The sequence below is a fragment of the Elaeis guineensis genome, chromosome 9 (genome assembly GCF_000442705.2).
Source record: "Elaeis guineensis isolate ETL-2024a chromosome 9, EG11, whole genome shotgun sequence".
Taxonomy (NCBI): Eukaryota; Viridiplantae; Streptophyta; class Magnoliopsida; order Arecales; family Arecaceae; genus Elaeis; species Elaeis guineensis.
The window spans coordinates 1,677,023-1,700,829 of record NC_026001.2 but is presented as its reverse complement, the minus strand read 5'-3'; the positions used below and the strand labels follow the sequence as shown (position 1 = coordinate 1,700,829).

At 36.7% G+C, this 23,807-nt stretch overlaps 1 protein-coding gene across 2 annotated transcripts in view; it reads left to right on the top strand.

The window, feature by feature from the left end:
* The window catches only part of LOC105058934 (1,4-alpha-glucan-branching enzyme 1, chloroplastic/amyloplastic), a 46,569-nt gene extending 23,894 nt beyond the window's left edge, over nt 1-22,675 (top strand). Inside the window, exons 5-22 of one of the 2 annotated variants that reach the window (XM_010942021.4) lie at nt 135-177; nt 1,024-1,083; nt 1,800-1,880; nt 4,029-4,145; nt 4,339-4,422; nt 6,086-6,207; nt 7,080-7,199; nt 8,949-9,078; nt 9,183-9,293; nt 9,947-10,075; nt 14,377-14,480; nt 15,456-15,600; nt 17,027-17,174; nt 17,259-17,359; nt 18,937-19,014; nt 21,136-21,291; nt 21,902-21,976; nt 22,062-22,675. In XM_010942021.4, the coding sequence (XP_010940323.1) occupies nt 135-177; nt 1,024-1,083; nt 1,800-1,880; nt 4,029-4,145; nt 4,339-4,422; nt 6,086-6,207; nt 7,080-7,199; nt 8,949-9,078; nt 9,183-9,293; nt 9,947-10,075; nt 14,377-14,480; nt 15,456-15,600; nt 17,027-17,174; nt 17,259-17,359; nt 18,937-19,014; nt 21,136-21,291; nt 21,902-21,976; nt 22,062-22,148 (1,891 nt within the window). In that variant the 3' untranslated portion in view covers nt 22,149-22,675. The remainder of the gene's footprint in view (nt 1-134; nt 178-1,023; nt 1,084-1,799; nt 1,881-4,028; nt 4,146-4,338; nt 4,423-6,085; nt 6,208-7,079; nt 7,200-8,948; nt 9,079-9,182; nt 9,294-9,946; nt 10,076-14,376; nt 14,481-15,455; nt 15,601-17,026; nt 17,175-17,258; nt 17,360-18,936; nt 19,015-21,135; nt 21,292-21,901; nt 21,977-22,061) is intronic. The other variant, XM_073243849.1, reaches the window with a different exon arrangement.
* The last annotated feature ends 1,132 nt before the right edge of the window (nt 22,676-23,807 follow it).

Below are 23,807 nucleotides of genomic sequence, written 5' to 3'. Positions count from 1 at the left end.
GATCATTCTTATTCTGTATTCTGCTTGTAATATTTTTCAGGGTCTGAGCAATGGTAATCTAACTAAAATTTAAGAAATAATTGCTTTTACTGATTTGAGGACTCTAATTGTTTGTTTTCTCACTTTTTCACCAGTGCTGATGGTGTTACTTATCGGGAGTGGGCCCCTGGAGCAAAGGTTTGTTCTTTTGGTAATTTTCATCTGGATCTAACTTCTGAGTTTTGCTACTTGTGTCTATGATACAATCACGTGGATAAATGTGACAAGTAGCTTTGCTGGTTTAATCAATCTATTCAAAGTTTTACATCTTGACATCAGGTCCTGAATTGGTGTCTCACTGGTGTGTTGCAGCATGGCATGGTATGGTGTGCTTCCATGTTGATACATGGTAGGGTGCTAAGTTGGAACAGCACCTATAGCATGTGTCGGTATATCATGCCCCTGCAACACACCTGTTGTCTACCGGTATGGTATGGTATGCCGAGGTTCAGTCTGGTTCATAGAACCTTGAACCTATTTATATATGTGTTGCATCGGCATATACTTCTATTTCTAACATTAATGCACTCCTGAGAATAGATTCTCAGGAAGAACATATGGACACTAAGGGGGGCTTTATATAGGAATGCTGCTTATGATTTTAATGAAGTTTGTGCTTTCTTTGTCTTTATTTTTAGCTCTCTTTACACTTTAGTTTATCTTCCATCTATAGTATCACCTCTCCTTTAACCTTCCTCCCCATCCTTTTCTAAATTGTCCTTTTAATACTATACTTTTAGCTGTGACACCAGAACAAATGAAGATCACTTGGTTGAGAAGTTGTTGGTGTACTCCAACTTCTGATACATTTAATATATGGTGCTTGCAAGATTCATTATATTTTTAATGTGGATATAATGTGTGCTGCTAACAATTAATATAGCTTCCTACAAGCTAAGAAGTTTTACTCGACACTTTGGCTTGTCATATATTTTCTGTGTACCTTAGATTAAAAAAGAATAACTTATTGATCTTGGTTTTCAGTCAGCAGCACTCATTGGAGACTTTAACAATTGGAATCCCAATGCAGATGTCATGAATCGGGTATGTCCTTGCATCTCTAGTAACTATTCACCCTTGCATGCACGATTGTTTGCTATTTTCTGTAGATTAATTTATGAATCTCAAACTTAAACTCTCTCAATCTGGGTCTCTTGAATCATGTATGTCCTTGCAACTCAAATAACTCTTCATATTAGCAGGTGCTTTATTTGCTATTTTTCTGTAGATTAATTTTTGTGATTCACAAAGTTGAACTCAGTCTTTTCCTGAGTCATTTTTTTTGCTTAAAAGCTAGTTTTTGTCATTATTGAGAAACTCATCCTATGTTACGGAAGAAAGCCTGAAATATACTAAAATATACTGTATGTTTCATGATGGAAGACATTATCATGTTGAATGAAAAATCAGCCTGAAAATGGTAAACAGTATGACCTGGCAGCTGTGGAGTTATGTAATTATAGATCATTATCCATAGATGTACTAGTGATTGTCATGCTTCACTGGTGTGGGTCTGAAATGGTTCCTTGATGGATTCCTTCCATTAAAGGAGGTTTTAGAGTGTCCTTTATAGATATCTTTTATGATATTTTGCTTGTTAACATCTTGTATATGTACTAACATTTTTCTTGTGCCTGAGAACACATTTGCACAATCTGGAAATTTGTTATAATGCATAAAAACTTCCAATTTTTATTAACAGATCCCTGCACCAATTGATTTTATATACATGCTGAAAGTTGGTGATTAATTATTTTCAGAATGAGTTTGGTGTATGGGAGATTTTTCTGCCCAATAATGCTGATGGCTCACCCCCTATACCCCATGGTTCTCGTGTCAAGGTATTTTTCTTCTTGGATGTTCACTGAGCTGTTGGTTGGGTATTCCTTCTGATTTCATGTTCTGAATCTTTATTATACTTGTTTGCAGTAATCACTGCAAAAGATATCCCAGTGGTTTCCTTTTCTTGGGATATATAAAATTATGTCATGCATCATGCTTGCATTTCCTGCTCTCCAATTCTAAGGACACAATGTATCTAATAAGATATGCTATTATTAGTCCAAGGAAACTGATATTCTGTGCCTGCAAGTCAGTTCCTCTTGCCGTTAATAATGTGGATGCATCTCATACGTTCAGGGACACTTCAGTTTCTGAAGTAGAAGATCTACTAAAAGATCAGCCAACTTAATGTATGACTGAACATTTGCTTCAGAGTTGAACTTGGCGATTTTAATGCTAATGCAAGGCAAAGTAGTTCTTAACCACCTTTTGCTAGATGATAATGATAGAAAAGTCCAAAGCATTGTTTGGCTTGATTGTGAAGGATGTAGGTTGCTCCCATCAACTGATTTACAGTGCACATTTTTAGAGAAATTCTTCAATGTGCAAGTATGTTTGACTTTGCAGTGATGAATCTGAACCTCGCTAATCTAGACCAATGATCTGAGACCTGGGCAGGTCTACTAGGGCAACCCGCCCGAACTGTCACCCAAGATCTCTGTCCAGTCATGCCATCCCGAGACCCATGTTTCTGAAAAATCTGTTCGAATACGATTGAATTGCTCAACCTGGCAAGGTCGAACCAGTTTCTACCGGCCCAATTGGATTAAAATATTTATTAAAAAAATCTTTGAGTTAACGATCTCCAGAGAAAGGGAGGGGAATTCGTTGCCAGATCTATAGAGGCGGTCCAGATGTTGCCAGATCCATGTTGTTGGTGAAGCATGCTGATGCCAGATTCATGCTGAACAGCTTCCTAATCACCAGATCAGTGTGAAGGACTCTCAAATCATCAAATCTGTTGCGGACAACCTTGTTCATCACCAAGTCTGTAGCAGATGATCTTGTTGTTGCCCACCCTGATTGTGGATGACCTTGTTTGTCACTGGATCTCTATCAAATTATCTCGTTGTTGCCTGATCTGTTGTGGATGTCCTCCATGTTTCTGGATCTATGGTGGAGGAGCCCATTGTTGCTGGATCCTTTGGAGGGAAGCTCATCTTCATCAGGTCCTCTCTTCTAGACCTGAGAAGAGAAGCTTTTCACCCTTTCTTTCTTCCTTCCTCTTCTCCATTCCCCTTTTATTACATACTCTTCTGCTCCACTGCTTTTGTCTCGAAACAGAAAGAAACCCCATTGCCTTCTCTTTTTTTTTTTTTTTGGCCTTGGAATAGGAAGATGCTAAACTCCCATCAGAAATATGGAGAATAGCCAGGTAGAGAAACTAAAGCAAGTTGATCTGATCCAACTGCAGTTGACCTACACTGTTTTATTACTAATTTCTGCTCTTGAATCATAAATGGATTCAACTTGGATATGACCCACAAACATAGCCTGGACCATAATTGTTATCACATTTAACTCTGGTTTGTAGATGCTTAATCAGTACAAGCTTAGAGTCCATATTGGCAATGTTATTCTCATAAATGAAAGCCTTGTTCCAGCTTCATAAATACGTCTGCTGATGATCTACTATATATAAAGATAATGCTTCGTGTTGGGCACATGAAGCTGGATGCCGAGCCCCAGTAATGGTTGCGCAAAGAGCACCATCAAAGATAGAAAAAGCAGTCCTACATCCTTATTTCTTAAGAGGGGCCCACACAACTCTCTCTCTCTCTCTTGCTCTCTCTCTCTCGCCCCCCTGCCTCCATTTTTTCCTCTCTTCCATAAAGACACGAGGGCTAAATAATAATTGCCACAGTGACGCCAGGTGGCTTCCTCCATGAGGTTTGAAGCAGTGCTGCTCATTTCAACACTCAGATGTTCAAGAGATTTGCATCACTTAATTAAATTTTCCATCAATTTGTTTTCTTCTTGCTTGTTCATCATATTTATAACATGGATTGTTTAATAAATGATAGGATTGGAGTTTTCTTAATATGAAGACACGTATTGGAGCATTTACCAAGCTTCACTGCATAGTTGAAACATATTAGTAGTAGAATAATCTCCTTGGTAACCCTGTACTGATGTTGGAATGGTAGATACACATGGATACTCCATCCGGCATTAAAGATTCGATTCCTGCATGGATAAAGTTTTCTGTACAGGCCCCAGGTGAAATACCATACAATGGAATATATTATGATCCCCCTGAGGAGGTATGGTTTTTATCTTCTACCTTCTAATCATTTGAATAACATTTATAAATTTTTGATATGATTACGAGCTTAATTTATTATTTATCAATCTCATGGGGTTGATGTATTCACTTTGAGCTCTAATCACATAGGTCTTTCTCATCCAATCATCAATCTTAATTTTACATTAAAAGCTCTTTACATGTATCTGCAGGAAAAATATGTTTTTCAACATCCTCAACCAAAAGCTCCAAAGTCATTGCGCATTTATGAATCACATGTTGGGATGAGTAGTCCAGTATGTTCACTTTCTTCATATTCTTAGTGGTGGATTCTTTACCTTCTTCTTTATTTGTTACTTTGGCATGATAGCAGTGATAAGTAACATTTTCAGGTCTTAATCTGGTTCCGTTTACTGATTGAATAAGAACAGATTAACATATGATAGCATATGGTTTATTAAGATGCACTTGCTTTTTCTTTCGGATGATGGAAGTTATAATTTCGCTGTTTGTTTTTTCAACTTCTGTGCTACAGGTTCAGGTGATCCTTAAAGTCCTGTGCATGCAATTTCTAGTTGGCTTACATGTTCTTAGCTATTTGTAGTTCCAACTTTCAAGCTAATTATATTCTGGTTTGTTGGGGATACAAATGTTAAAATTGAAAGTTATTTGTAGCACTGCTAGACGTTGGTGTCACGTAGTTAAATTAGTTGAGAACCAAATAACACTTGCCTTTCTTACATATATATATATCAAATGACCATGCAAAAGGAATTAATTGATTAGCTAAAATCACAACAAGGTAGTCTTATCTCATTTATATGGGGTTGACTTTTGGAATTATTTTATGCCATTGCAGTGATGTGAAGGATCAATCCTTCTTGTCAACATGTTGAAATTTTCCATGTGTTTTCTCTAGTCTTTTCTTTTATCTGCAGCCCTTAAGAACAACATAGATTTTTTTTTCCCTGTGGCTTCTGTTATCTTTGTTGCATATCCCGTGTACTCATTTTTTGGCATCACTAATACGATATGTCAGGGCAACTACTATGCTTCCTTTGTTGTGATTATATCTCTCCAATTTTGGCATTCTCCTCTATAACATGCACATGTCCCAGCCTATGCCCATGCGATACATGCATACAGGCATATAAACATATGTGTGCATATGCATGTTTATGTATACATACATAAACTCAAGGACATGCACATGGACATGCATGCATATATTCTAACCAACTGTGTTTATCTATCTCCTGTTCTGTATTGTGAAGATAAGGAAGCCTCTTAGCTGTCTATTGATGCCAATTTTGATGGGAGCCTAAACAAAAATTATCACATTTATTGAATTTAAAACATCGATTGTTGCAGTTATTGAAAATTGTGATTTCTTTCAGTGTTTTAAGTCTAATTGTGCCCCGTGCTGGTACCTTACCAGATGGCGCACCCCCAAAATGAAACATGGCACACTGTTGGAGTTGGCACAGCAACTGTACTATGTGTCAGTATGGGGGCATAAGAACCTTTGTACTATACCAGTACCCAGTTGAGCCAGTATGATATACACCCTGTACTGCCTGGTATGTGTTGGCACTCAAGAACTTGACTTTATTTTATACCTTCACATTCTAAAGGGTTGCGGAATCCCATATAAGATTCAATCTCAATGTTTCTAATGCTTCTCTTTCCATTTATTCCTAATATCTTTATTGAATGGTAAACGTGGTGTGTTCTTTGAATGTTAAAATTCTCTCATCTGAATTTGCTGAAAGGAACCTTCACTCCCAAGGTTTAAAGGCATTCACTTTCCTGAAGTCATATTTGTCATGTGTTTATATTATGCCCATCGTGATGGGTTGTTTTGTTTAACAGCTATTGTGGTTTCCTCATGTTTTAGTCTATGGTGATATTCAAATGCAATACCTTCTCCTTCACTAATTCAGGGGTTCTCATAAGCAGGAGCCCAAGATTAACACATATGTTAGCTTTAGGGATGATGTGCTGCCTCGAATCAAAAGGCTTGGATACAATGCTGTTCAGATAATGGCCATTCAGGAGCATTCATATTATGCGAGCTTTGGGTACACTCTTGATTCTTTTAATTGTACTGTTTCTTGGATGAACTAAATATGCACGAATGATGGTGATGAAAATAGTAACAAGCATTTTCCTTTGTTTGAGTTATACTTCACAGCCTTTTCAAACTAGCTGATCCTGTGAGTTATTGATGAAATTTTCAAGAACTTGCGGGCCTTCTACGTATTTCTGGTTTCATGTGTATGCTAGGTTTACTTTTTGGGATATTGTAAACTTGGGCTTTGAGGAGCAGCACTAATTGGCCCTTTAGCCAGTCTTTGCACGTATTTGCTGTTGAGCTAAGAGACAATTATTTTGTTAATTTAGTACTTCTAGATGCAGTTTTATCTTATTATGATTTTTTTTACGGTACCATATGTAGATCGTGAATGTTTTATTAAGCTGAACCATATTTACATTGATGGTTAGTTAGATCTCCCATCTTTTACATCAGGGAGGAAAAGCATAGTCATATTTAAAGATCATAAGTTTATAAACTTTTCTGGAAAACCAACCTGCCCATGCGTACAGAAACAGATGCATGCATAAGGAAAAGGAAGAAACTAAAAAATCCCGATCACTTTATTACTTTTCGTTCAACTCTTTGCTCCTCTAAAACTTCACTCTTGCCTTCATGTAAATTGCACATAACAGACGTGTAACACAGACGTGCATCCATTACATGCGCATGTGCAAACATGCATATATGTTTGTTCTTGTCACAAGGTTCAAATGCCTCTCGGATATTACATGTTAATTTCCAGGTGCTTATTATTGAAGATTGTAACATCTTGATGTGGCAACATGAATTCTTGCAGGCAATTCCGTTTTTTCTTCCTTAGTACATTCAAACTTACAATTGTACCACATGATGTAGGTATCATGTTACTAATTTTTTTGCACCTAGTAGCCGTTTTGGAACGCCAGATGAACTCAAGTCTTTGATCGATAGAGCTCATGAGCTTGGTCTGCTTGTTCTCATGGATATTGTTCACAGGTGACGTTTGAAATTTCTTAGATGTGATATGTACTGTATGTGTTGCAATTAAAATTGCTATCAACATTTTCTTGATAAAAGATATTATGTGATTGATCGATGTTTTGGGTTATTTTATTAATGACTCGTGCTATCATTTCCACTTATGTATTTGCCTCATTTTTTATATCACATGCATACACATTTTCTTTTATTTTTCTTCCTTGCCACTTTTTTAAGTTCTTGTGTTGGGATTTCCAGAAACCAGTGATACATTATCTACCGTATATATATTTTTTAAAATGGTTATATCTCAAAAAGATAGCATAGAGATGAATACATGGAGGTTACAGTGTTTTGACAGCTATTTGCATTCTAAATTTCTTTTGGTAAAAATTTTACAATACCAAGGTAAATCGAAGGTTCAAGGAATGTGAATTGGGGCTTGCCCTAATGGTCACACCCCTCTGCTTGGCAGTTAGAGATTTTGGTTCATTTCTTGGATGGTGCATCCTGAAAAATCTGGATCTTGGTAATTATAGTATGGGTGGGTCTCCCTTCTTCCCTCTCTCTCTTCAAAAAAAAAAAAGGAGATAAAGTTCAGAAAGTGGTGGCTTGGTTAGGCAACAAAAAGGTACTATTACTAATATTAAAAAACATAATGAAATAATTGGTGGTTGCACAAAAGATTTATAATGCTGCCAGTTTAAAGGATTGAAGACATGCATAGTAAAGGATATATAAATGCCATAAAGATAAGAACATACATGACATATTTGATGCTACTATAGTGCATGTCTATTCAAATGCATTATTTTAAAATCCTTTAAAGTTTCTCTTTTATTTGAAGAGCCATAATATTTGTATGCGGTTGCTTTTTTACATCAAGTGCTTGGGCCAGTTCTTGGTACTCTAGGAATCTGCTTAAATATGAAAAAGATCTTGTAGTGCAAAAGTTTGATGACAAACTCGTTAGGTAGAAGATTAACTTTATATATGGATGTGTTGAAAGGTACATAGTAAGGTTTTACATCCCAATGCAACGGGGGGCGTCTTGGCCGTCCCATCTCGTTTCTGTGAGAAAACGGGACCGGGACGGGCTCGAGACTCCGAAATCCATCTATGTAGGGAGAGAAGAAGGAAGAGAAAAGGAGGAAAGGAAGGAAATATGAAGAAAAGAAAAAAAAATGAAAGGAAAGAAGAAGAAAAATGAAAAAAAAAAGGAAGGGAGAAGAAAAAATGAAAAAAGAAAGGAAAATAGAGGAAAAGAAAGAAAAGAAAGAAGAAAGCAAAAAAAAAAAAAAGAAAGAAAGAAAGTATAGAAGAAGGGGAGAAAGGTGGAGGATATCCACCGGAATGCATAACCGAGATTGCTATAAGGATGGAACCATATAACGGGGCCTGGAGAAACTGGGACACCTTTTTTCAATGGGATTTAAAACCTTGGTGCATAGCATGAATCAAGGTTCACAATCTTAGTATCGGACCCTATACCGATACCATCTTAAGACATTGATAATATGCTTGGTATAGGGGGTCGTTTTAGCATTACCAATACTTAGTACATCCCTCGTACCATGTTTTACCAATTCGATATTGATATGGTATGGTAAGCCTAGTACGCACCGGTACAGACCATTATGGTGTATAGTGTTGGTCTTTGTTCATATCTTCCTGCTTCATTTATCTTGTACATAACCTATTTTTCTCAAAGAACTGACTCTTTTATTTTCATATATATGTCTTATTTTTGTCATGTTTAATATCCAGCCATGCATCAAATAACGTCCTGGATGGGTTAAATCAGTTTGATGGAACTGACACACATTACTTCCATTCTGGTTCACGGGGATATCATTGGATGTGGGATTCTCGCCTTTTCAACTATGGAAGTTGGGAAGTAAGGAGCGAAATTACAATTTCTAGTCATATATTATATCTAGTTATATTTTTTGTTTTGGTGTTTCAATCATAGATAATTATCAATTTCTTTTGTCCCTTTAGGTGCTAAGGTTTCTACTATCAAATGCAAGATGGTGGCTAGAGGAGTACAAGTTTGATGGGTTCAGATTTGATGGTGTAACATCAATGATGTATACTCACCATGGGTTACAAGTAAGCAAATCTCAGCTGCATTATTGACTAAAATTCTTCTCTATCCTCTCTCTCTCTCTACACACACACACTCTCTCTCTCGAATGTGGCATATGCAATGCATGTGTTATTTTATTTTACTTAAAAATAAAATTTATATAATTAAATAATAAATAAATACTGAAAGGGACTCATTTTTCTTTCATTTTATTTTTTAATTCAAAAATTATGTAAATAAATAATAAATAAATGCTAGAAGCACTTGGATCTTTGCTCTTGTGGTTAAAATGAAAAAATAGGGGAGGGCGAAATGTGTCAAATGAGAAAAAGCGTGATGGAAAAACATAGATGGTCAGACATGCCAAACACACACGGACATATCGCAGGAGTTCACAGTATATGGTAGTTTGAGCATATATATGTGCGTGGCATGCGCCCGCGTGCGTATGTGCGTGCGCGTGCGCGTTTGTGCGCGCGCTTTCCATCCTTGTATTTTTAACATAAAATAGTTCTTCTTTTATTTAATCTCTTAGGCTAAGAGCATGTTCTTTCTCCATAACAAATTTAAAACTAAGTGATACGAATTTAGTTATTGACACTACCTGAATGAGCATTAGTGATGGATGTCAGTATTGCTTATTTTGTTCTCATTTTATTTATTTGTCTTCTTCTAGGTAGCATTTACTGGGAATTACAATGAGTACTTTGGATATGCTACTGATGTGGATGCAATGATCTATCTGATGCTGGTAAATGATATGATTCATGGACTTTATCCTAAGGCTGTTACCATTGGTGAAGATGTAAGTGGATGTGCTTTACATATTTCATTGGGTTTAATATGATTTCTGTCCTTGAGCTGGTCTCTTAGTTTTTGAATTTTGTGTTATTGCAATCAATATTGTCTGTGTATAATTATCCCAATATAACAAGCACATTAATTTTAATATTTCTAGAGGCACAAGGCATTATATGCATAAGTTTTGTAACCCATGCATGGTAGTATTGTTAGTATGTTCCTGCTTGTATACTCAGTGGAGGTGCAAGTGTGACTTCTGTTTATTTAAACTGGGGCTGGTGTGGGAACATCTGTATAAAATAGTATTACATTTAGTTAAACTCATAGGGATCCACTTGCTTATTGCATTTTTTACTTAGTCAAATGTTAATTGCATATTTAAGGATGAAAGAAAGATCCATTTTAGGTTATCTTTGATAAAAATGATAGTTATAGCCATGGTATTCCGTACCGGCCTGAATCGACCGGTACATCCCATACCGTACTGGTAGGGAACCGGCATGGTTCAGGCCGATTTTTGGATAAATGACGTAAATCGGACCGTATCGGTCGGTTTAGTACGGTTCGGTCACCAACCGCATGGTATGGTGCGGTATGGGCCGGTATGGGTCGGCACAGCACCGGTACGGGTCGATAGGGGTCGGTTTTTTATTTTTTTTTGGCCGTTAGGTGGATTTTTTTTGATTTTTTTATTGTCGGTACGGGTCGATATGGTACAGTATGGTATGATACCATACCGTACCGGCCGACAAATAGTATGGGGTGCAGTACCGGTATTGCAAACCTTGGTTATAGCCTTATGGGCTTGTAGCAATAAAAGATACTTAAATTATACGTGGTGGAAGTTTAGAAAGTGGCAGGTAGATCAGAGCTTGAGTAACATGCTAGGTAAATTTATAGGCTAACCATTGGTTTTACATAGCTACTGTGGTTTTGCATACTTTACCTCTGATAGCATCTTGTACTTTCAATATACTCAGAGGTTCAGAGATGTGCTTGACCTGAATAAACTACTTGTCACACCCCCGACCCAAAATCGCGAGCAGGAGGTCGCGGCAACCGCCGTATACTTATGAAGAATTCTCTCCATAAGCATGCAAGGCATCTCATCACGCTATCAATGCATCACAGCGGAATAAATTTAAATAATTATTATTCAACTTTAATTCAAGTAATTAAATCAAATATTTTACATCCAATAAAGTTTCACTAAAAATAAAACAATAGATCTAAGTTCAATGAAGTTGACAATGCTAAATCTCGCCTCTAAAAGTTCTGTCCCAACATTATTCTCCACGCTCGCAATTAATTATCTGAATCTGAAAAATAGAAAGAAAGGTAATGAGCTAGACAGCCCAGTAAGTAACAAATATCTCAACTAGATATTTCAGATATTATATAATTTTCAAAAATAATGCTGCAAATAAACATAAAAATATATTTCATGCTGATTTAATGTAAATCCAATTTTTTCAAATATTTATATATAAGATAATCATAAATTCGATTCAAATCAAAACACTCATAACTCAATAGTCGTGACTATGACCAACGTTTAACCCCCATTGACGGGGTCCACTGAATATCCGCGCACAACCCCCACTGGCAGGATCACTAAATACCAGTGCACAACTCCCACTGGCAGGGTCCACTGAGTACCAACGTATAATCCCCATTGATGGAGCCCACTGAAACATAGTTAGGCTGAGAGCATAAATCCGATCTGCATCAAAACATTTTTGTGTCATAACATATCATTATTTCCACTGAACATATGCATAATCAATAAATCATAGTATTTCAGAATCATTTTTCGTTCAAAACACAATTCATAAATTATGCATAATTTCAAAGAATAATTATTTAACTTCAGAATAAATATGAAATATCTCGAGAAGATGATTCATTACTTACCTTTCACAGACCACTGAACGAATAGATCGATTAATCTTTAGGAGATTGTTCAGTGCCTATTATCCAGAATTATATTCTTGTATTAATTTTATTTTAAAATTAAATCTAACAAATCACAAATCAAAACCCTACTTAGGATTGGACTCTTCACTAAACTCGATCAGAATCATCAAAAGGAAGTCTTTCACTATGCTAATCTTAGAAAGATAACTTCGAAAGAGAAACATCTATCAAGAGAGAGAAACAATTTAGAGAGAGAAAGTTCAATTTTAGAGAGAGAAAGTAAGGGTTCAGACTGAAGGAAGAGAGAGAAACTCTCTCATTTTTTATTTTGTTATTTTTTATTTTTTTTTCTTTTTTTTCTTTTTCTTTTCTTTTTCTTTTTTCTTTTTCTTTTTCTTCCTTCTTCCCGTGGCCTCCCATGGGTGAAACAGGGGACCGTGAGGTCCCCTCATAAGGTTGGCTGACCGACGGTCGGTCGGCATGGGAATGGTCGGCAGTCGGAGGAGAGCGCACCGTCATCAAAAGGAACCCGAAACTGTGGCTGGCGGTGACCACCGGCATCCCAAAAACTAGAAAAAAAATCAAACCTTTATTTTGACAAAATCCGGCGACCCCGGTCGCCGGCAAGCATGCACGTTGGCACGGGAAGGAAGGGAGAGAGGAGAGGAAGAGAACCATATGCTTACCTCGAGCTCCGGCGACCTCTCCGGTGGGGAATCGTGGCAAGCACGGTGATGATTTTCACGGGCGATTTCTGACGATCTTCGCTGTTTCGCTCCGAGTTTTCACGGTGGGAGGAAGGGGGAAAGGTCCCCCCCTTAAATAGAGTCAGAGGGGAGGAGTTTGACTCCTCCCCGACGGCCTTTCCGACTCCGATTAGGAGTCGTCGGTGGAAGAAGACTCCCGCAGGGAGTCTTCTTCAATTTTTTTTTCTCCTTTTAGTTTTTATTTTTTATTTTTTGAGCTTTTGGGTTTAAGGCCCAATGGGCCGGGTGTTACACTACTCATGGCTAAAGGATGGGGCTATTCTGAATGGCGTAGCTCTTGCATTTTCTAGCTATTATGTATTCTTGGATCTCAAGTGTACAATGCCAGTCAGGCGGCTACTCTAGATTCTACTAAGAATTGGAATTGATTTTTATCGTTGCACAAAAGTACAATTAATTAATTTTCATTAATAGATTGGACTTTTTTGTTTTAATGATCGAATATCTAAAATCCTATTTCTTGAAGGAATTACTCACAGAACTTAAAATATGCTAAGTAAAATTTGTAGTAATATTCCTTATTCTATTTATAGATGGATCATGTGTTTCATTACATGTGCCTACAATAAGGGGTGGTGAGATGCAGTACTTTTTGAAAGTTTTCTTTGTTTATTCTGAATACTTGAGGGGAAAAAACCTTGAATCAATGATATTATTTTAGTTTGAAAGTGATAGTCATTTTAGGATGTGATATGATATGTCCTATTTTAAGAATAATATTTAATCCATATGTTGGTGATAGACATGGTGCACGGGAAAAATTAATGACTTGTCATTTTAGCTTCTCTGTGCACTTTTTTCTGAAAAATCATAGGTAAGGTCAGATTTGGGCTGGGAACTGAGATAATGTTATTATGCATTATTTTTAATGGTTTCAGGCTTCAGGGTGGGCTTGGTTTGGGTCAAGACCAGCTCATTTGCAGCCTGAGACATGACATATTCAGGCCTTAAAACAGCAAGTATAAAACCAAAGGGCTCATACCTGATCTGATTTCGTGATGGCCTATGCTCAATGTGAGCGCTTATCAAATGATGCTGCACATTAGCAAAACTAAACTATGCATCGTGGAATAATAGGAATCAAGGGACCACATATAATGTGATCTACAATTTTTGTTAAAAAGAAGAAGAATGTGCACTTATTTTTGCATATACACTGCTGTTGTTCATTTTCATAGAGTTAATATTAGGGATATTATTACTTTTGACTTATTTGAAATTTTACTGCAAATGGTTTGAGATAAGGCACAATAATGTCATGTGATATCTCCGGTGCAAGCTAGCTAGTTGCTTTAGGTTGCTATCATTAGGTTGCTACCCAGTTCTATACATGTTCTAAAGAAAAGTCTTTGTAGTTGGTATGCATGGTCTAAATGCTAAAGCAGATTATATAAGCTGTATAAGGGCAATTGTTTCACACTAATCAACATGTAATGTAATATCTACATTAAATGTGCTGTTCATATAATGCATTTCTGCAAGGTCATATTAGTGATTCAAGTATTGCCAATCATAGTTTAATTTTTAATAGTCTGTACTGAATCCTTCCAAGTATTTTTAATGTTTTATTTAAGTATTGCATAAATTTATATTAACATTTCATATCTTGTTATTTATACAGGTCAGTGGAATGCCAGCATTCTGCATCCCTGTTCAAGATGGTGGTGTAGGATTTGATTATCGCCTTCATATGGCTATTGCTGATAAATGGATTGAACTACTCAAGTAAGTTCTATCTGGAATTTTTATTGTTTTTCAGATCATTGAAGCCATTTTCCTTTTTAAGAAGAGGACAACTGGCAATCCACACAACTGAAGCCATTTATTACATGCACTTGATAACAAAAAATCCATGGGTGTACACATGTTAGTCACTGAGAAAATGCCAAGAGTATAACGAGTTGTGGAAGCATCATTTTGGAATTATGTGCACCTCGTGTGACATTTATTGTGATATATGGTATGGATGATTTGATGGTAGCTATTGTCTTGTACAGTTGTAGACTTTTGCGTCGATGATACATATCCACTCGCCTGTCCCTCTTTGTTCTACATTGATGACTGATCAGAAGGCTGGCCATAATTAGGCAAGAATAATGACAAAATGCCATTTAGAACTTAACCTACTAGAAAGAAGGTATAGGGGATGTTGTATTATACAATCAATGCTTGGTGTTTTACTTATTAATTATTATTGTAAAGGTTTCTGAAGCCTTGCGTTTCCATTCAATTTGCTGTGATTTGTCTGAAACTGTCTTCATTTGAATCCATATTTTTGCATATCACAATTTGGGATTATTCTATGTTTACAAATCTTCATGCATACTAAAAGATGTAGCAGCAACAGCTAACAAAAAATAAAATTTAGCTACCAATGATATATCATCTACATGCATTCAGCATGTATGGTCACTTCTTGTTCTTTGTTACAAAGCACTATCTTCTCTGTACAGATTTTTGTTTTATTTCCATAAGCCTTCACAATTGAAGATTTTTTATTATTGTTCAAAATACCTTACCATGTCTGACCAATAATCAAGCAACTTCCATTATCTGAGAATTAATTCATAGAGAGTCTACCATATATGAGGTGACTAGCTGTGCACAAAATAGACTTGTAAGGCTAAGAGTACCATGAGTTATACTGTCATATTGAGGGCTAAAAGAACTACATTTTCTTTTCCTTTATGTTTGACACAGGTTAAATGATGAGCATTGGAAAATGGGAGACATTGTTCACACTCTCACAAATAGGAGATGGTTAGAGAAATGTGTTGCTTATGCAGAAAGCCATGATCAAGCTCTTGTTGGTGACAAGACTATTGCATTCTGGCTAATGGACAAGGTTTTTATAATATTAATTTTAGCAGTATCTTGGCTTCAGTCAAATTGTGAAACTTATCAATCCTTAAGAATGTCATTCATTTTGCTCTTTGATTTCTGGCATCTATATTTGCTAGTTACTAAAGATGCTATGCAACTGGAGTTGCTTGAATTTGAGTGTGTAGGATGTTTCTTGAATTTTTAGTTGCACTGGAATCTGCACTTTCAGGATAAGAAACACCAAAAACAGTGCCCAGTTGCAGTAGCTGGACATAGAAGCTATACAGTTGCATGCAACCAACAAGAACCTGTCCAAATTGCTGCCCTATTGCCTCTTGATTAAAAAGAGTGTTAGTGACAAATGGCATGGTTATTTACTGGACTGAATTACTACAGCTTAACCAAAAGATGACTAGTTAAAGATTGACATATGCAAATTGTCAACAACCCAGGAATTGCAACCTTCCTTCAGTTTGAGATTCTGTGTTTAAATCTTAGGGGGTGTTTCCCCAACCATTTGAATTAGGTAATTCTCTGGGTGGGTCTTCCTCGCTTTAGAGGGAATGAATCAGAGAGGATCCACATTCACCCTTTGTATTTTTGGTCTTATCAATTGCTAAGCATCCAGGAGAGCGTCCAACTGAATGGTCTTAGTTGTTGTAGGAAAAGGTAAGTTTTTAATATGTTGCTTGGATCATCATTGGTTGTTCATGTCAGATGCTTTTGCACGGTCTTAATTTTTAAATTCCAAGTAGTAGGATTATGACCAGAACAACATGCATATTTTTCTTTTTCTGATCATCTGAGAATTAACCCAACTAATTGAAGCATTGGCTTTTTTTTGAATTAATAATAATTGTGACATAACATATGATCAATGGGAAACACCCATAATGAATCAAGCAAAATGTCATAGCTAACCCATATAAGCATGATTCATAGAGTTAATTGATTCACTAAACTTACAATAAAAAACATGGGGTCCCAACTTTGTCTATCAGTCTAATTATTTAATTAAAATAATCTTGTATATGTTTTTAAATTGAATAATGCTGGAGGTTGAAATAGAATAGAAAAAAAATACTGAATTCTTGAGATATGCTTTTGGAGATTCTTGGAAACTTTCTTGTGAAATCAAAACTCATCAAAGAATTCCTGAAATGTTTCTGATACCTCAACCAAGCAGAAGAATCCAAATAACATATGGATCACCCTCCATGTAACTTCATTCCCTGATGTGGCACTAAGGTACTTACTGGTTACTGTCAAATCAGAAATTTGTCATGGAGAATTTTATATGGAACATACAGTATTAAAGTAATGTTAAGGGAAAATGGTGCATTGGTTCTTTTCCTAATGTGTTAATGGTTACATGTTTGATGTTATCTTTTTTGATTGATGCAGCAGGTATGTTTCAGATACTGATTGGCCAGATCTTACTTGTGCAGGATATGTATGATTTTATGGCTCTGGATAGACCATCAACACCCCGGATAGATCGTGGAATAGCTCTACACAAGATGATTAGACTGATCACGATGGGATTAGGTGGAGAAGGATATCTTAATTTTATGGGAAATGAATTTGGGCATCCAGGTAAGGATACGTCACTTTACCTTTCTAAAATTCTATATTTGAAGGCTTCTCAAGTGATTCTCTTCATTCTTTCTCATATTACAGAATGGATAGATTTTCCTAGAGGTGACCAACATCTTGCTGGTGGAGTTGTGATACCAGGGAATAATAATAGTTTTGATAAATGCCGCCGTATGTTTGATATAGTAAGTTTGAAGGATGATCTTGTTTATTATTGTATCATTTGGTTTGTGGTAGATTATTTAGTTACAAATGATCAGATAATAGCAGAGGGCGTCAAGAGCAAGGAAGTAACAAAGCACTATAATTTATGACAAAGTGAAAGTGTTTATTTGTCTTGGTCAAATCATTTAGAAGCATTTTATTGACAAACAATAGGTATAAGCTTTGCAAGGAAATGGGCCGAAAAAACTTGATACATGGGTAAGCAAGTTTAGCTTTGATTTGCTTTGTATTTTGAAACTATCCACAAGACAATTTTTTATTACATTAAGCTATCATAGATAGGACTGACAAGCTCCAAGCTCCATTTAATGTATATATCACATCCCTTTGATGTAAATTTCACACCTTTTATATGCATGCACATCGTGAACCCATGGACCAATCCAAAGATGTCCTTTTAAAGGTGCATATGTTGCAAGCAGATTTCTATATACATCTGTGCATTTTAATTTCTTTGCTCAGTTTCTAAGGCGTAAATTGTGAGGAACCAATTATAACAGAGATTTCTCTCAAAACATGATAACAAACAGATAAACTGTTACTGGTCTAAATGTTGTCTAGATTCTCTATGTTGAATAAAGATGTTTATTTGGAATCATTTGATTTGCATCAAAGATCGTTGCACTGGTACCAGCGTCCATACTGGTTGCCCGGTGGCACGATTCGATATGGTACTGTGTCGGGCTTGTACTGATACAACAGAGCTACGGGAGGGCGGGGTAGAGGGAGAACGGGAGATAGGAAGAGAGAGAGGGGGGAGGGAGAGAGAGGGGGGAGACCGATGGACGGCCATGGAGGACCAGGGAGGGGTGGAGAGAGGGCTTTGCCCTCTTGTTCTCTTATTTTGTTTGAAACAGTGGTCTTGGAGGGGGATCCTTTTTTATTTTGAAAAAATCAAGTGAAGTCGGCAACCTCCTGACTTCACTTAAAATTTTCAGAAAAAATGGCTGAAATTTAAGTGAAGTCGGGAACCTCCATACCGACTTCACATAATTTTTTCAAAATAGAAAAGGGTCTCCTTCAGGACCCTGTTTCAAACAAAATAAGGGAACTGAAAGACAGCCATTCCTCTGCCCCTTCGTGTCCCTTTCGAGCCCTTCGCGGCCCTCCGTCGGCCTTCTTCCCCTCTCTCCTCTCTCTCTTCTCTTCTTCTTCTCCTCCTCCTCCTCCTCCTCCTCCTCCCTCTCCCCCTCCCCCACCCTTGTCGGTTTCCCAATGTGAAGGCTGGAACCATCCCAGTCTGTCTCCAGTATGGCCTGGTACTGCCGACCTTGATTTGCATTCTGTTTGTGATTCAGGTTTGAGCAGTTTTACCATCTATTTCTTTGTAATATTCATTGCAAACATTGTCAATGAATTTGCTTTGAGCCCTCATTCTAGTTATTCATGAGAATTTATGTATGCACTTTCTTGTAACTGACTGATTGTTTTCACCTTTCTTCAGTGAGATACATACTAATAATATAAATCCAGATCAATATTGCCATATCTATCTCATAGTGTAACATAGTTCTTAACCATTGCTTTTTAATGTTAGGGAGATGCAGATTATCTCAGATATCGTGGAATGCAAGAATTTGATCAAGCAATGCAGCATCTTGAAGAGAAATATGGTGTGAGTATTACTTAGCAATCATTGCCTAACACCTTTATACTTTTTAATGTACCAGTTATAATGCACATATAGATACATGTGATGTTTAAAATTTTAGATTTGGGATAATTTAACTAAAATATTAGATCTAAAAGATTAAATTTTTTTCTAATAGGTTGTCTCTCACTTTCATCTCTTAGTTTATAAGTATTTTATTCCTCCTCCGAGCCAGAATATATTAAAATATCTTATTTAGTAGTTTTTGATCTTTGTTTCCTACCAAATCAGATTCTCTCAAAGTCCATCAATGTTACAATCATATCTTCTAGTCCAGCATATTTTAAACCTTTTTTAGAAAGAAATTACACTAAAATTAATATGGAGATATTTAATATTTTTAGTAGAATAATCTGAGCGGGGTTATGAAAAGAAAATTGGAAAACTAAGCTGCTTTTATGTAGTTTAAGGGAAAGAACCATGCAATGATTCTTTGTGATCATTGACTTATGGTTAAATATTACAACATGGGTTTCAGACTCAGTTTTCTCATTTTCAATTAGGTAATGCTGGTTTTGATCAGATTTATGGTTTGAAGTTTTGCTTTGGACTTCAAAACCAAATCTGGAATATTTTGCTTCGATGAAAATCCCATTCCAAAAGAGAATTGACTTAAGAGTTTCATTTGGTGTGGCTTTGTTCAATATTATTTTTAAGTAGCTTCTTATCACTTCATTGCAAAACGAAATTAAATTAAAGTTAATATGGAAATATTTGAAATGTTTAATAGAATAATCTGAGTAATGAAATTTAAAAAAAAAAAAAAAAGGAAAACTAAGCTGCTTTTAGGTAGTTTAAGGAAAAGAACCATTCAATGATTCTTTGTGATTGTTGACTTATTGTTAAATATTACAAAATGGGTTTTTTTTTTTTTTTTCATTTTCCATTAGGTAATATTGGTTTTGATCAGATTTATGGTTTGAAGTTTTGCTTCGTCTCTGAAACCAAATCTCGAACATTTCTATTCTACAAAAATCCCATTTAAAACTAGAATTGTCTGAGGAGTTCCATTTACTGTGACTTTACCCAATATTATTTTTTTAAGAAGTAATTTCGTACCATTTAATTGCAAAACCAGCAAATATCAAAATGTCTAAAGCAATATATTATACTTTATAGTAATTTCTAATTTACTTTGCTGTCTTAGTTCTTCTTTCTTTATAATTTTCAGATTTGAGGTCCTTTTTTTTTAATGATTTTCTACTGAAACTGCTTAAATTGGACTTGGATCCACTAAAATTGCCAAATAGCTGAAACCAAAATTGAGTTTTTGATCTTTGACCAGATGCTGGTTGATTTCACTAGATGCCTTAAATTAAAATTGGTTAAGGGCAGCATTGAATATTCTTGTACAAAATTAGTGAATTTTGAGAATAACAGGGATGCAATCATCAAGGTACAATAATTTGAGGAAACTTCAAAAACAAGGACAATGAGAACTTCAAATGGGACAACAAAAGTTATAGTTACCAAGCGTCTACTAACCACTTCATGTTCTAATTGCAAGCTGCACTTTCCGTGAAGTAAAATTTCTTGGATGTGCATTTTGGTTCAGAGAAAAAATTTAAGCATGAATGATCAATAGACTTGCACAGCAAGTGGACTTCAATTTTTGTAGAAAAACAAAGACGCTTCATGTCTAAAGATAACAGACGTGCAAATCACCCTTTGATTGCACTCTCTTTATTAGAAAGCAATGTTGTGAACCATGTTTCATCAATTAAATATTCAAATTGTGCTGCCTTTGATCTTTCTTATTTCTAGGATATTATATTCTGCTGTTTGCAATTCCTTTGACATATTAGAATGTTGTGAACTATGCTTCATCATTTAAATATTCAAACTATGCTGCCTTTGATCTTTCTCATTTCTGGGATATTATATTTCTCCAGTGTAATTCCTTTGACATTTTGTGGTTGACGTTCATCATCAAAAAAATTGTGCTCAACCATTTATATTGCAGAAATATAAATTTCATCTTTATTCACTACCTAGCTCTGTTCTGGTAAATGATGCAAGAAAATTTTGTTTGACATAATGCTTTTGGTAAATATGGGTGTTAACCATTGTCTGTTGTTCTTTCAGTTCATGACATCAGAGCATCAATATATATCACGAAAAGATGAAGGGGATAGGGTGATTGTATTTGAGAGAGGAGATTTGCTGTTTGTTTTCAATTTTCATTGGACTAATAGCTACTTTGACTACCGAGTTGGTTGCCTAAAGCCTGGAAAATACAAGGTCTGTGCCCCTTCCACACGAGATGGCTAAATTTGATCTGAAATATTCTTCTCATCTATGCTACCCCTTTTCTAATGGCTATACACCTTCAGCTCCGTAATCAGCCCATTCAACTTCAAATTCAGTTTGCAAATAGAGCAAGCTTTTTTTGAGCTATTCTTTGTTGGCTTCATGAATCCTTTGCCAATCATTTAATTTAAAGCTACACTGATCTATAGGTGGATCTAAATGAAAATGCTTATAAATGGTTATACGGTCATGATGAATTTCATATGATATTATATGGAGAGTGACCTTAGTAAATGTTAATTAAATTTTATTAAGTAGTCACAGTGTGTCTGTCTTCAAGAAACCGCAGCACTGTGATTAAGCAGCACATGACCAAGTTAAATATTGAGAGTATAAATAATATTTGTTAATTTGTTCTCGAAGCTTCTGTCCTTTGTCAAAACTGGGGATGGTGTTGGAGTGAACACACGACCACTGAATGAGCAAGCTTTGCTCCCAACACCACCCAACAGAATGTGTGTGTGTGTGTGTGTTGAGAGAGAGAGAGAGAGGCAGAGAGAATGCAGCAACCTATAATGTTTAATTCTCCTGTTGGTTTCAGGTGGTTTTAGATTCTGATGACAAACTTTTTGGTGGATTCAACCGAATCGATCACACTGCAGAATACTTCAGCAATGTAAGAATTTGCTATAGGTTTTAGAACTCAGCAGTTGTGCTTTCCTTTAGATTATGATTGACCATGTTCTATGGTGCTCCTGCAGGAAGGTTTTTATGGTAATAGGCCCCGTTCATTCTCGGTATATGCCCCAAGTAGAACAGCTGTCGTGTATGCTCTGTTTGAAGACTGATTTGAGATTGCAAAGTCACCGAGTGTTGTAAGGTGCATGAGAAGCATATGGTTTATGCTATATCAAAGCATCATGAATGCAGTAGAGCATGCATTGCAGCAGATGCTGCTGATCTTTTTCTTCGTCCATTGTAGAGCTTCATGGAGTAAAAGTTTAGTTAAGATTCCACGAGCAAGCATGCTTTTCTAGTCTCCTCTGAAAGTAGTATCATCAGCAACCTTCAGCTCATTCAAGAGATGGCTTCCAGCGGCTTTGGATCCCTACTGCAAATGCCTTGGCATTGTCATTGTGTCCTATCAAAATTTTTACTTCAAATTCATAGAACTCTCACTTTGTTATATTAGTTATGAATAAATTATGTCCATTCAAACCAGGAGAGTCAGAAAATCATGATGATAAGCAGATGATGCATGGCAGATTAAATACTGAAATTTGGCTAGTCAGACACTGAAAAGTACTGGGTTTGGATCTTGTGGTAGACACATTATTGTAATTGTTTGTTTCATAGAAAAGTTGGTTTCAGTAAATTTTTTGTGAGGCATGCGTTTGTGATTGAATTTCTAAATAGGCATGATTGCCAGAAGAGGAACATTGAAACTCCTTAGACAACATTCACCGAAGAGATTAAGCTAGAAGGTTTAACAAAACCGAACCTAGAAATCTCATGGGTGCGGGGCAATGCAGCGTTTGTGCGTCTACCATGAAAAGTAGGTGTTCAAGGGAGGAATAGTGACCGTTATTTTTCCTATTGTGCTTTGAGATTACTGCTATGGTTTTTTTTTTTTTTTTTTTTTGTTGTTCGCCGGCTTTCTGATCGGTCACAGTGAGTGTTGTCGTTGGAGGAGAATGGCGAGCATTCTTGGGAATCGCTCGGGGATCTTGAAGGTGGGAGCTAGGCTGGACTCGAGTTGGACATGGGCGGTGTAAGGATGCGTCATGTGGATTTTACTGGAGCCGTCACCGAAGGAGGTGGAGGATCTCATTACGTGGTTTTTGAAGATGATCTAGTTTTTAGAGGAGTTAAGGGAGAAATCAACATGCTGGGCGGCCTCAGTGGTGGCGGCAAGGAGTTTTGGCTAGAGGGTGGCAGCGAAAGCAGTGGTGAGGGAATTCCGGCTATGGGTGGGGCTAAGAGTAGTGGTGGGGTATAGCCTGGAGAAGGGTTTCTTCTTTAGGTTTAAGGAGGTCGGAAAGAAATATTTGGTCCTTAACCGATCGTGGGTGGTTGTCGGATATGTAGTGGCGATGGAGCCCTAGCGATCAGGATTTTTTCTATTGGAGGGGGCTATCAGATCGGCCCTGGTATGAGTTTGATTGTTGTGGCTCCTATTGGAGGTCTAGAGAGAGGCGGCGATCCAAAGACTCCTACATCTGGCCAGGGAGTTCTCGGTGGATGGTTGCACGACAGAGAGGCAGAGGCTCGAGTTTGCCCAGACCTATGTGAAGGTTGATTTCTTTCGATCGTTGAGATCGGGAGCGTAGATCATGGGCCTGAAGGGCCCCTTCTAGCAAAGGCTCATCTACAAAAACCTTGATGGTCTCTGCTGTTGATGCAGATGGCTGCATCTGCCAGAGGTGTGCCTGGCCAGTGGGGGTGGAGATGCCTCGATGGCTGGTCTGAGCTCGGAGACGGGTGCTCCAATCAAAAGGGAGAGGTTG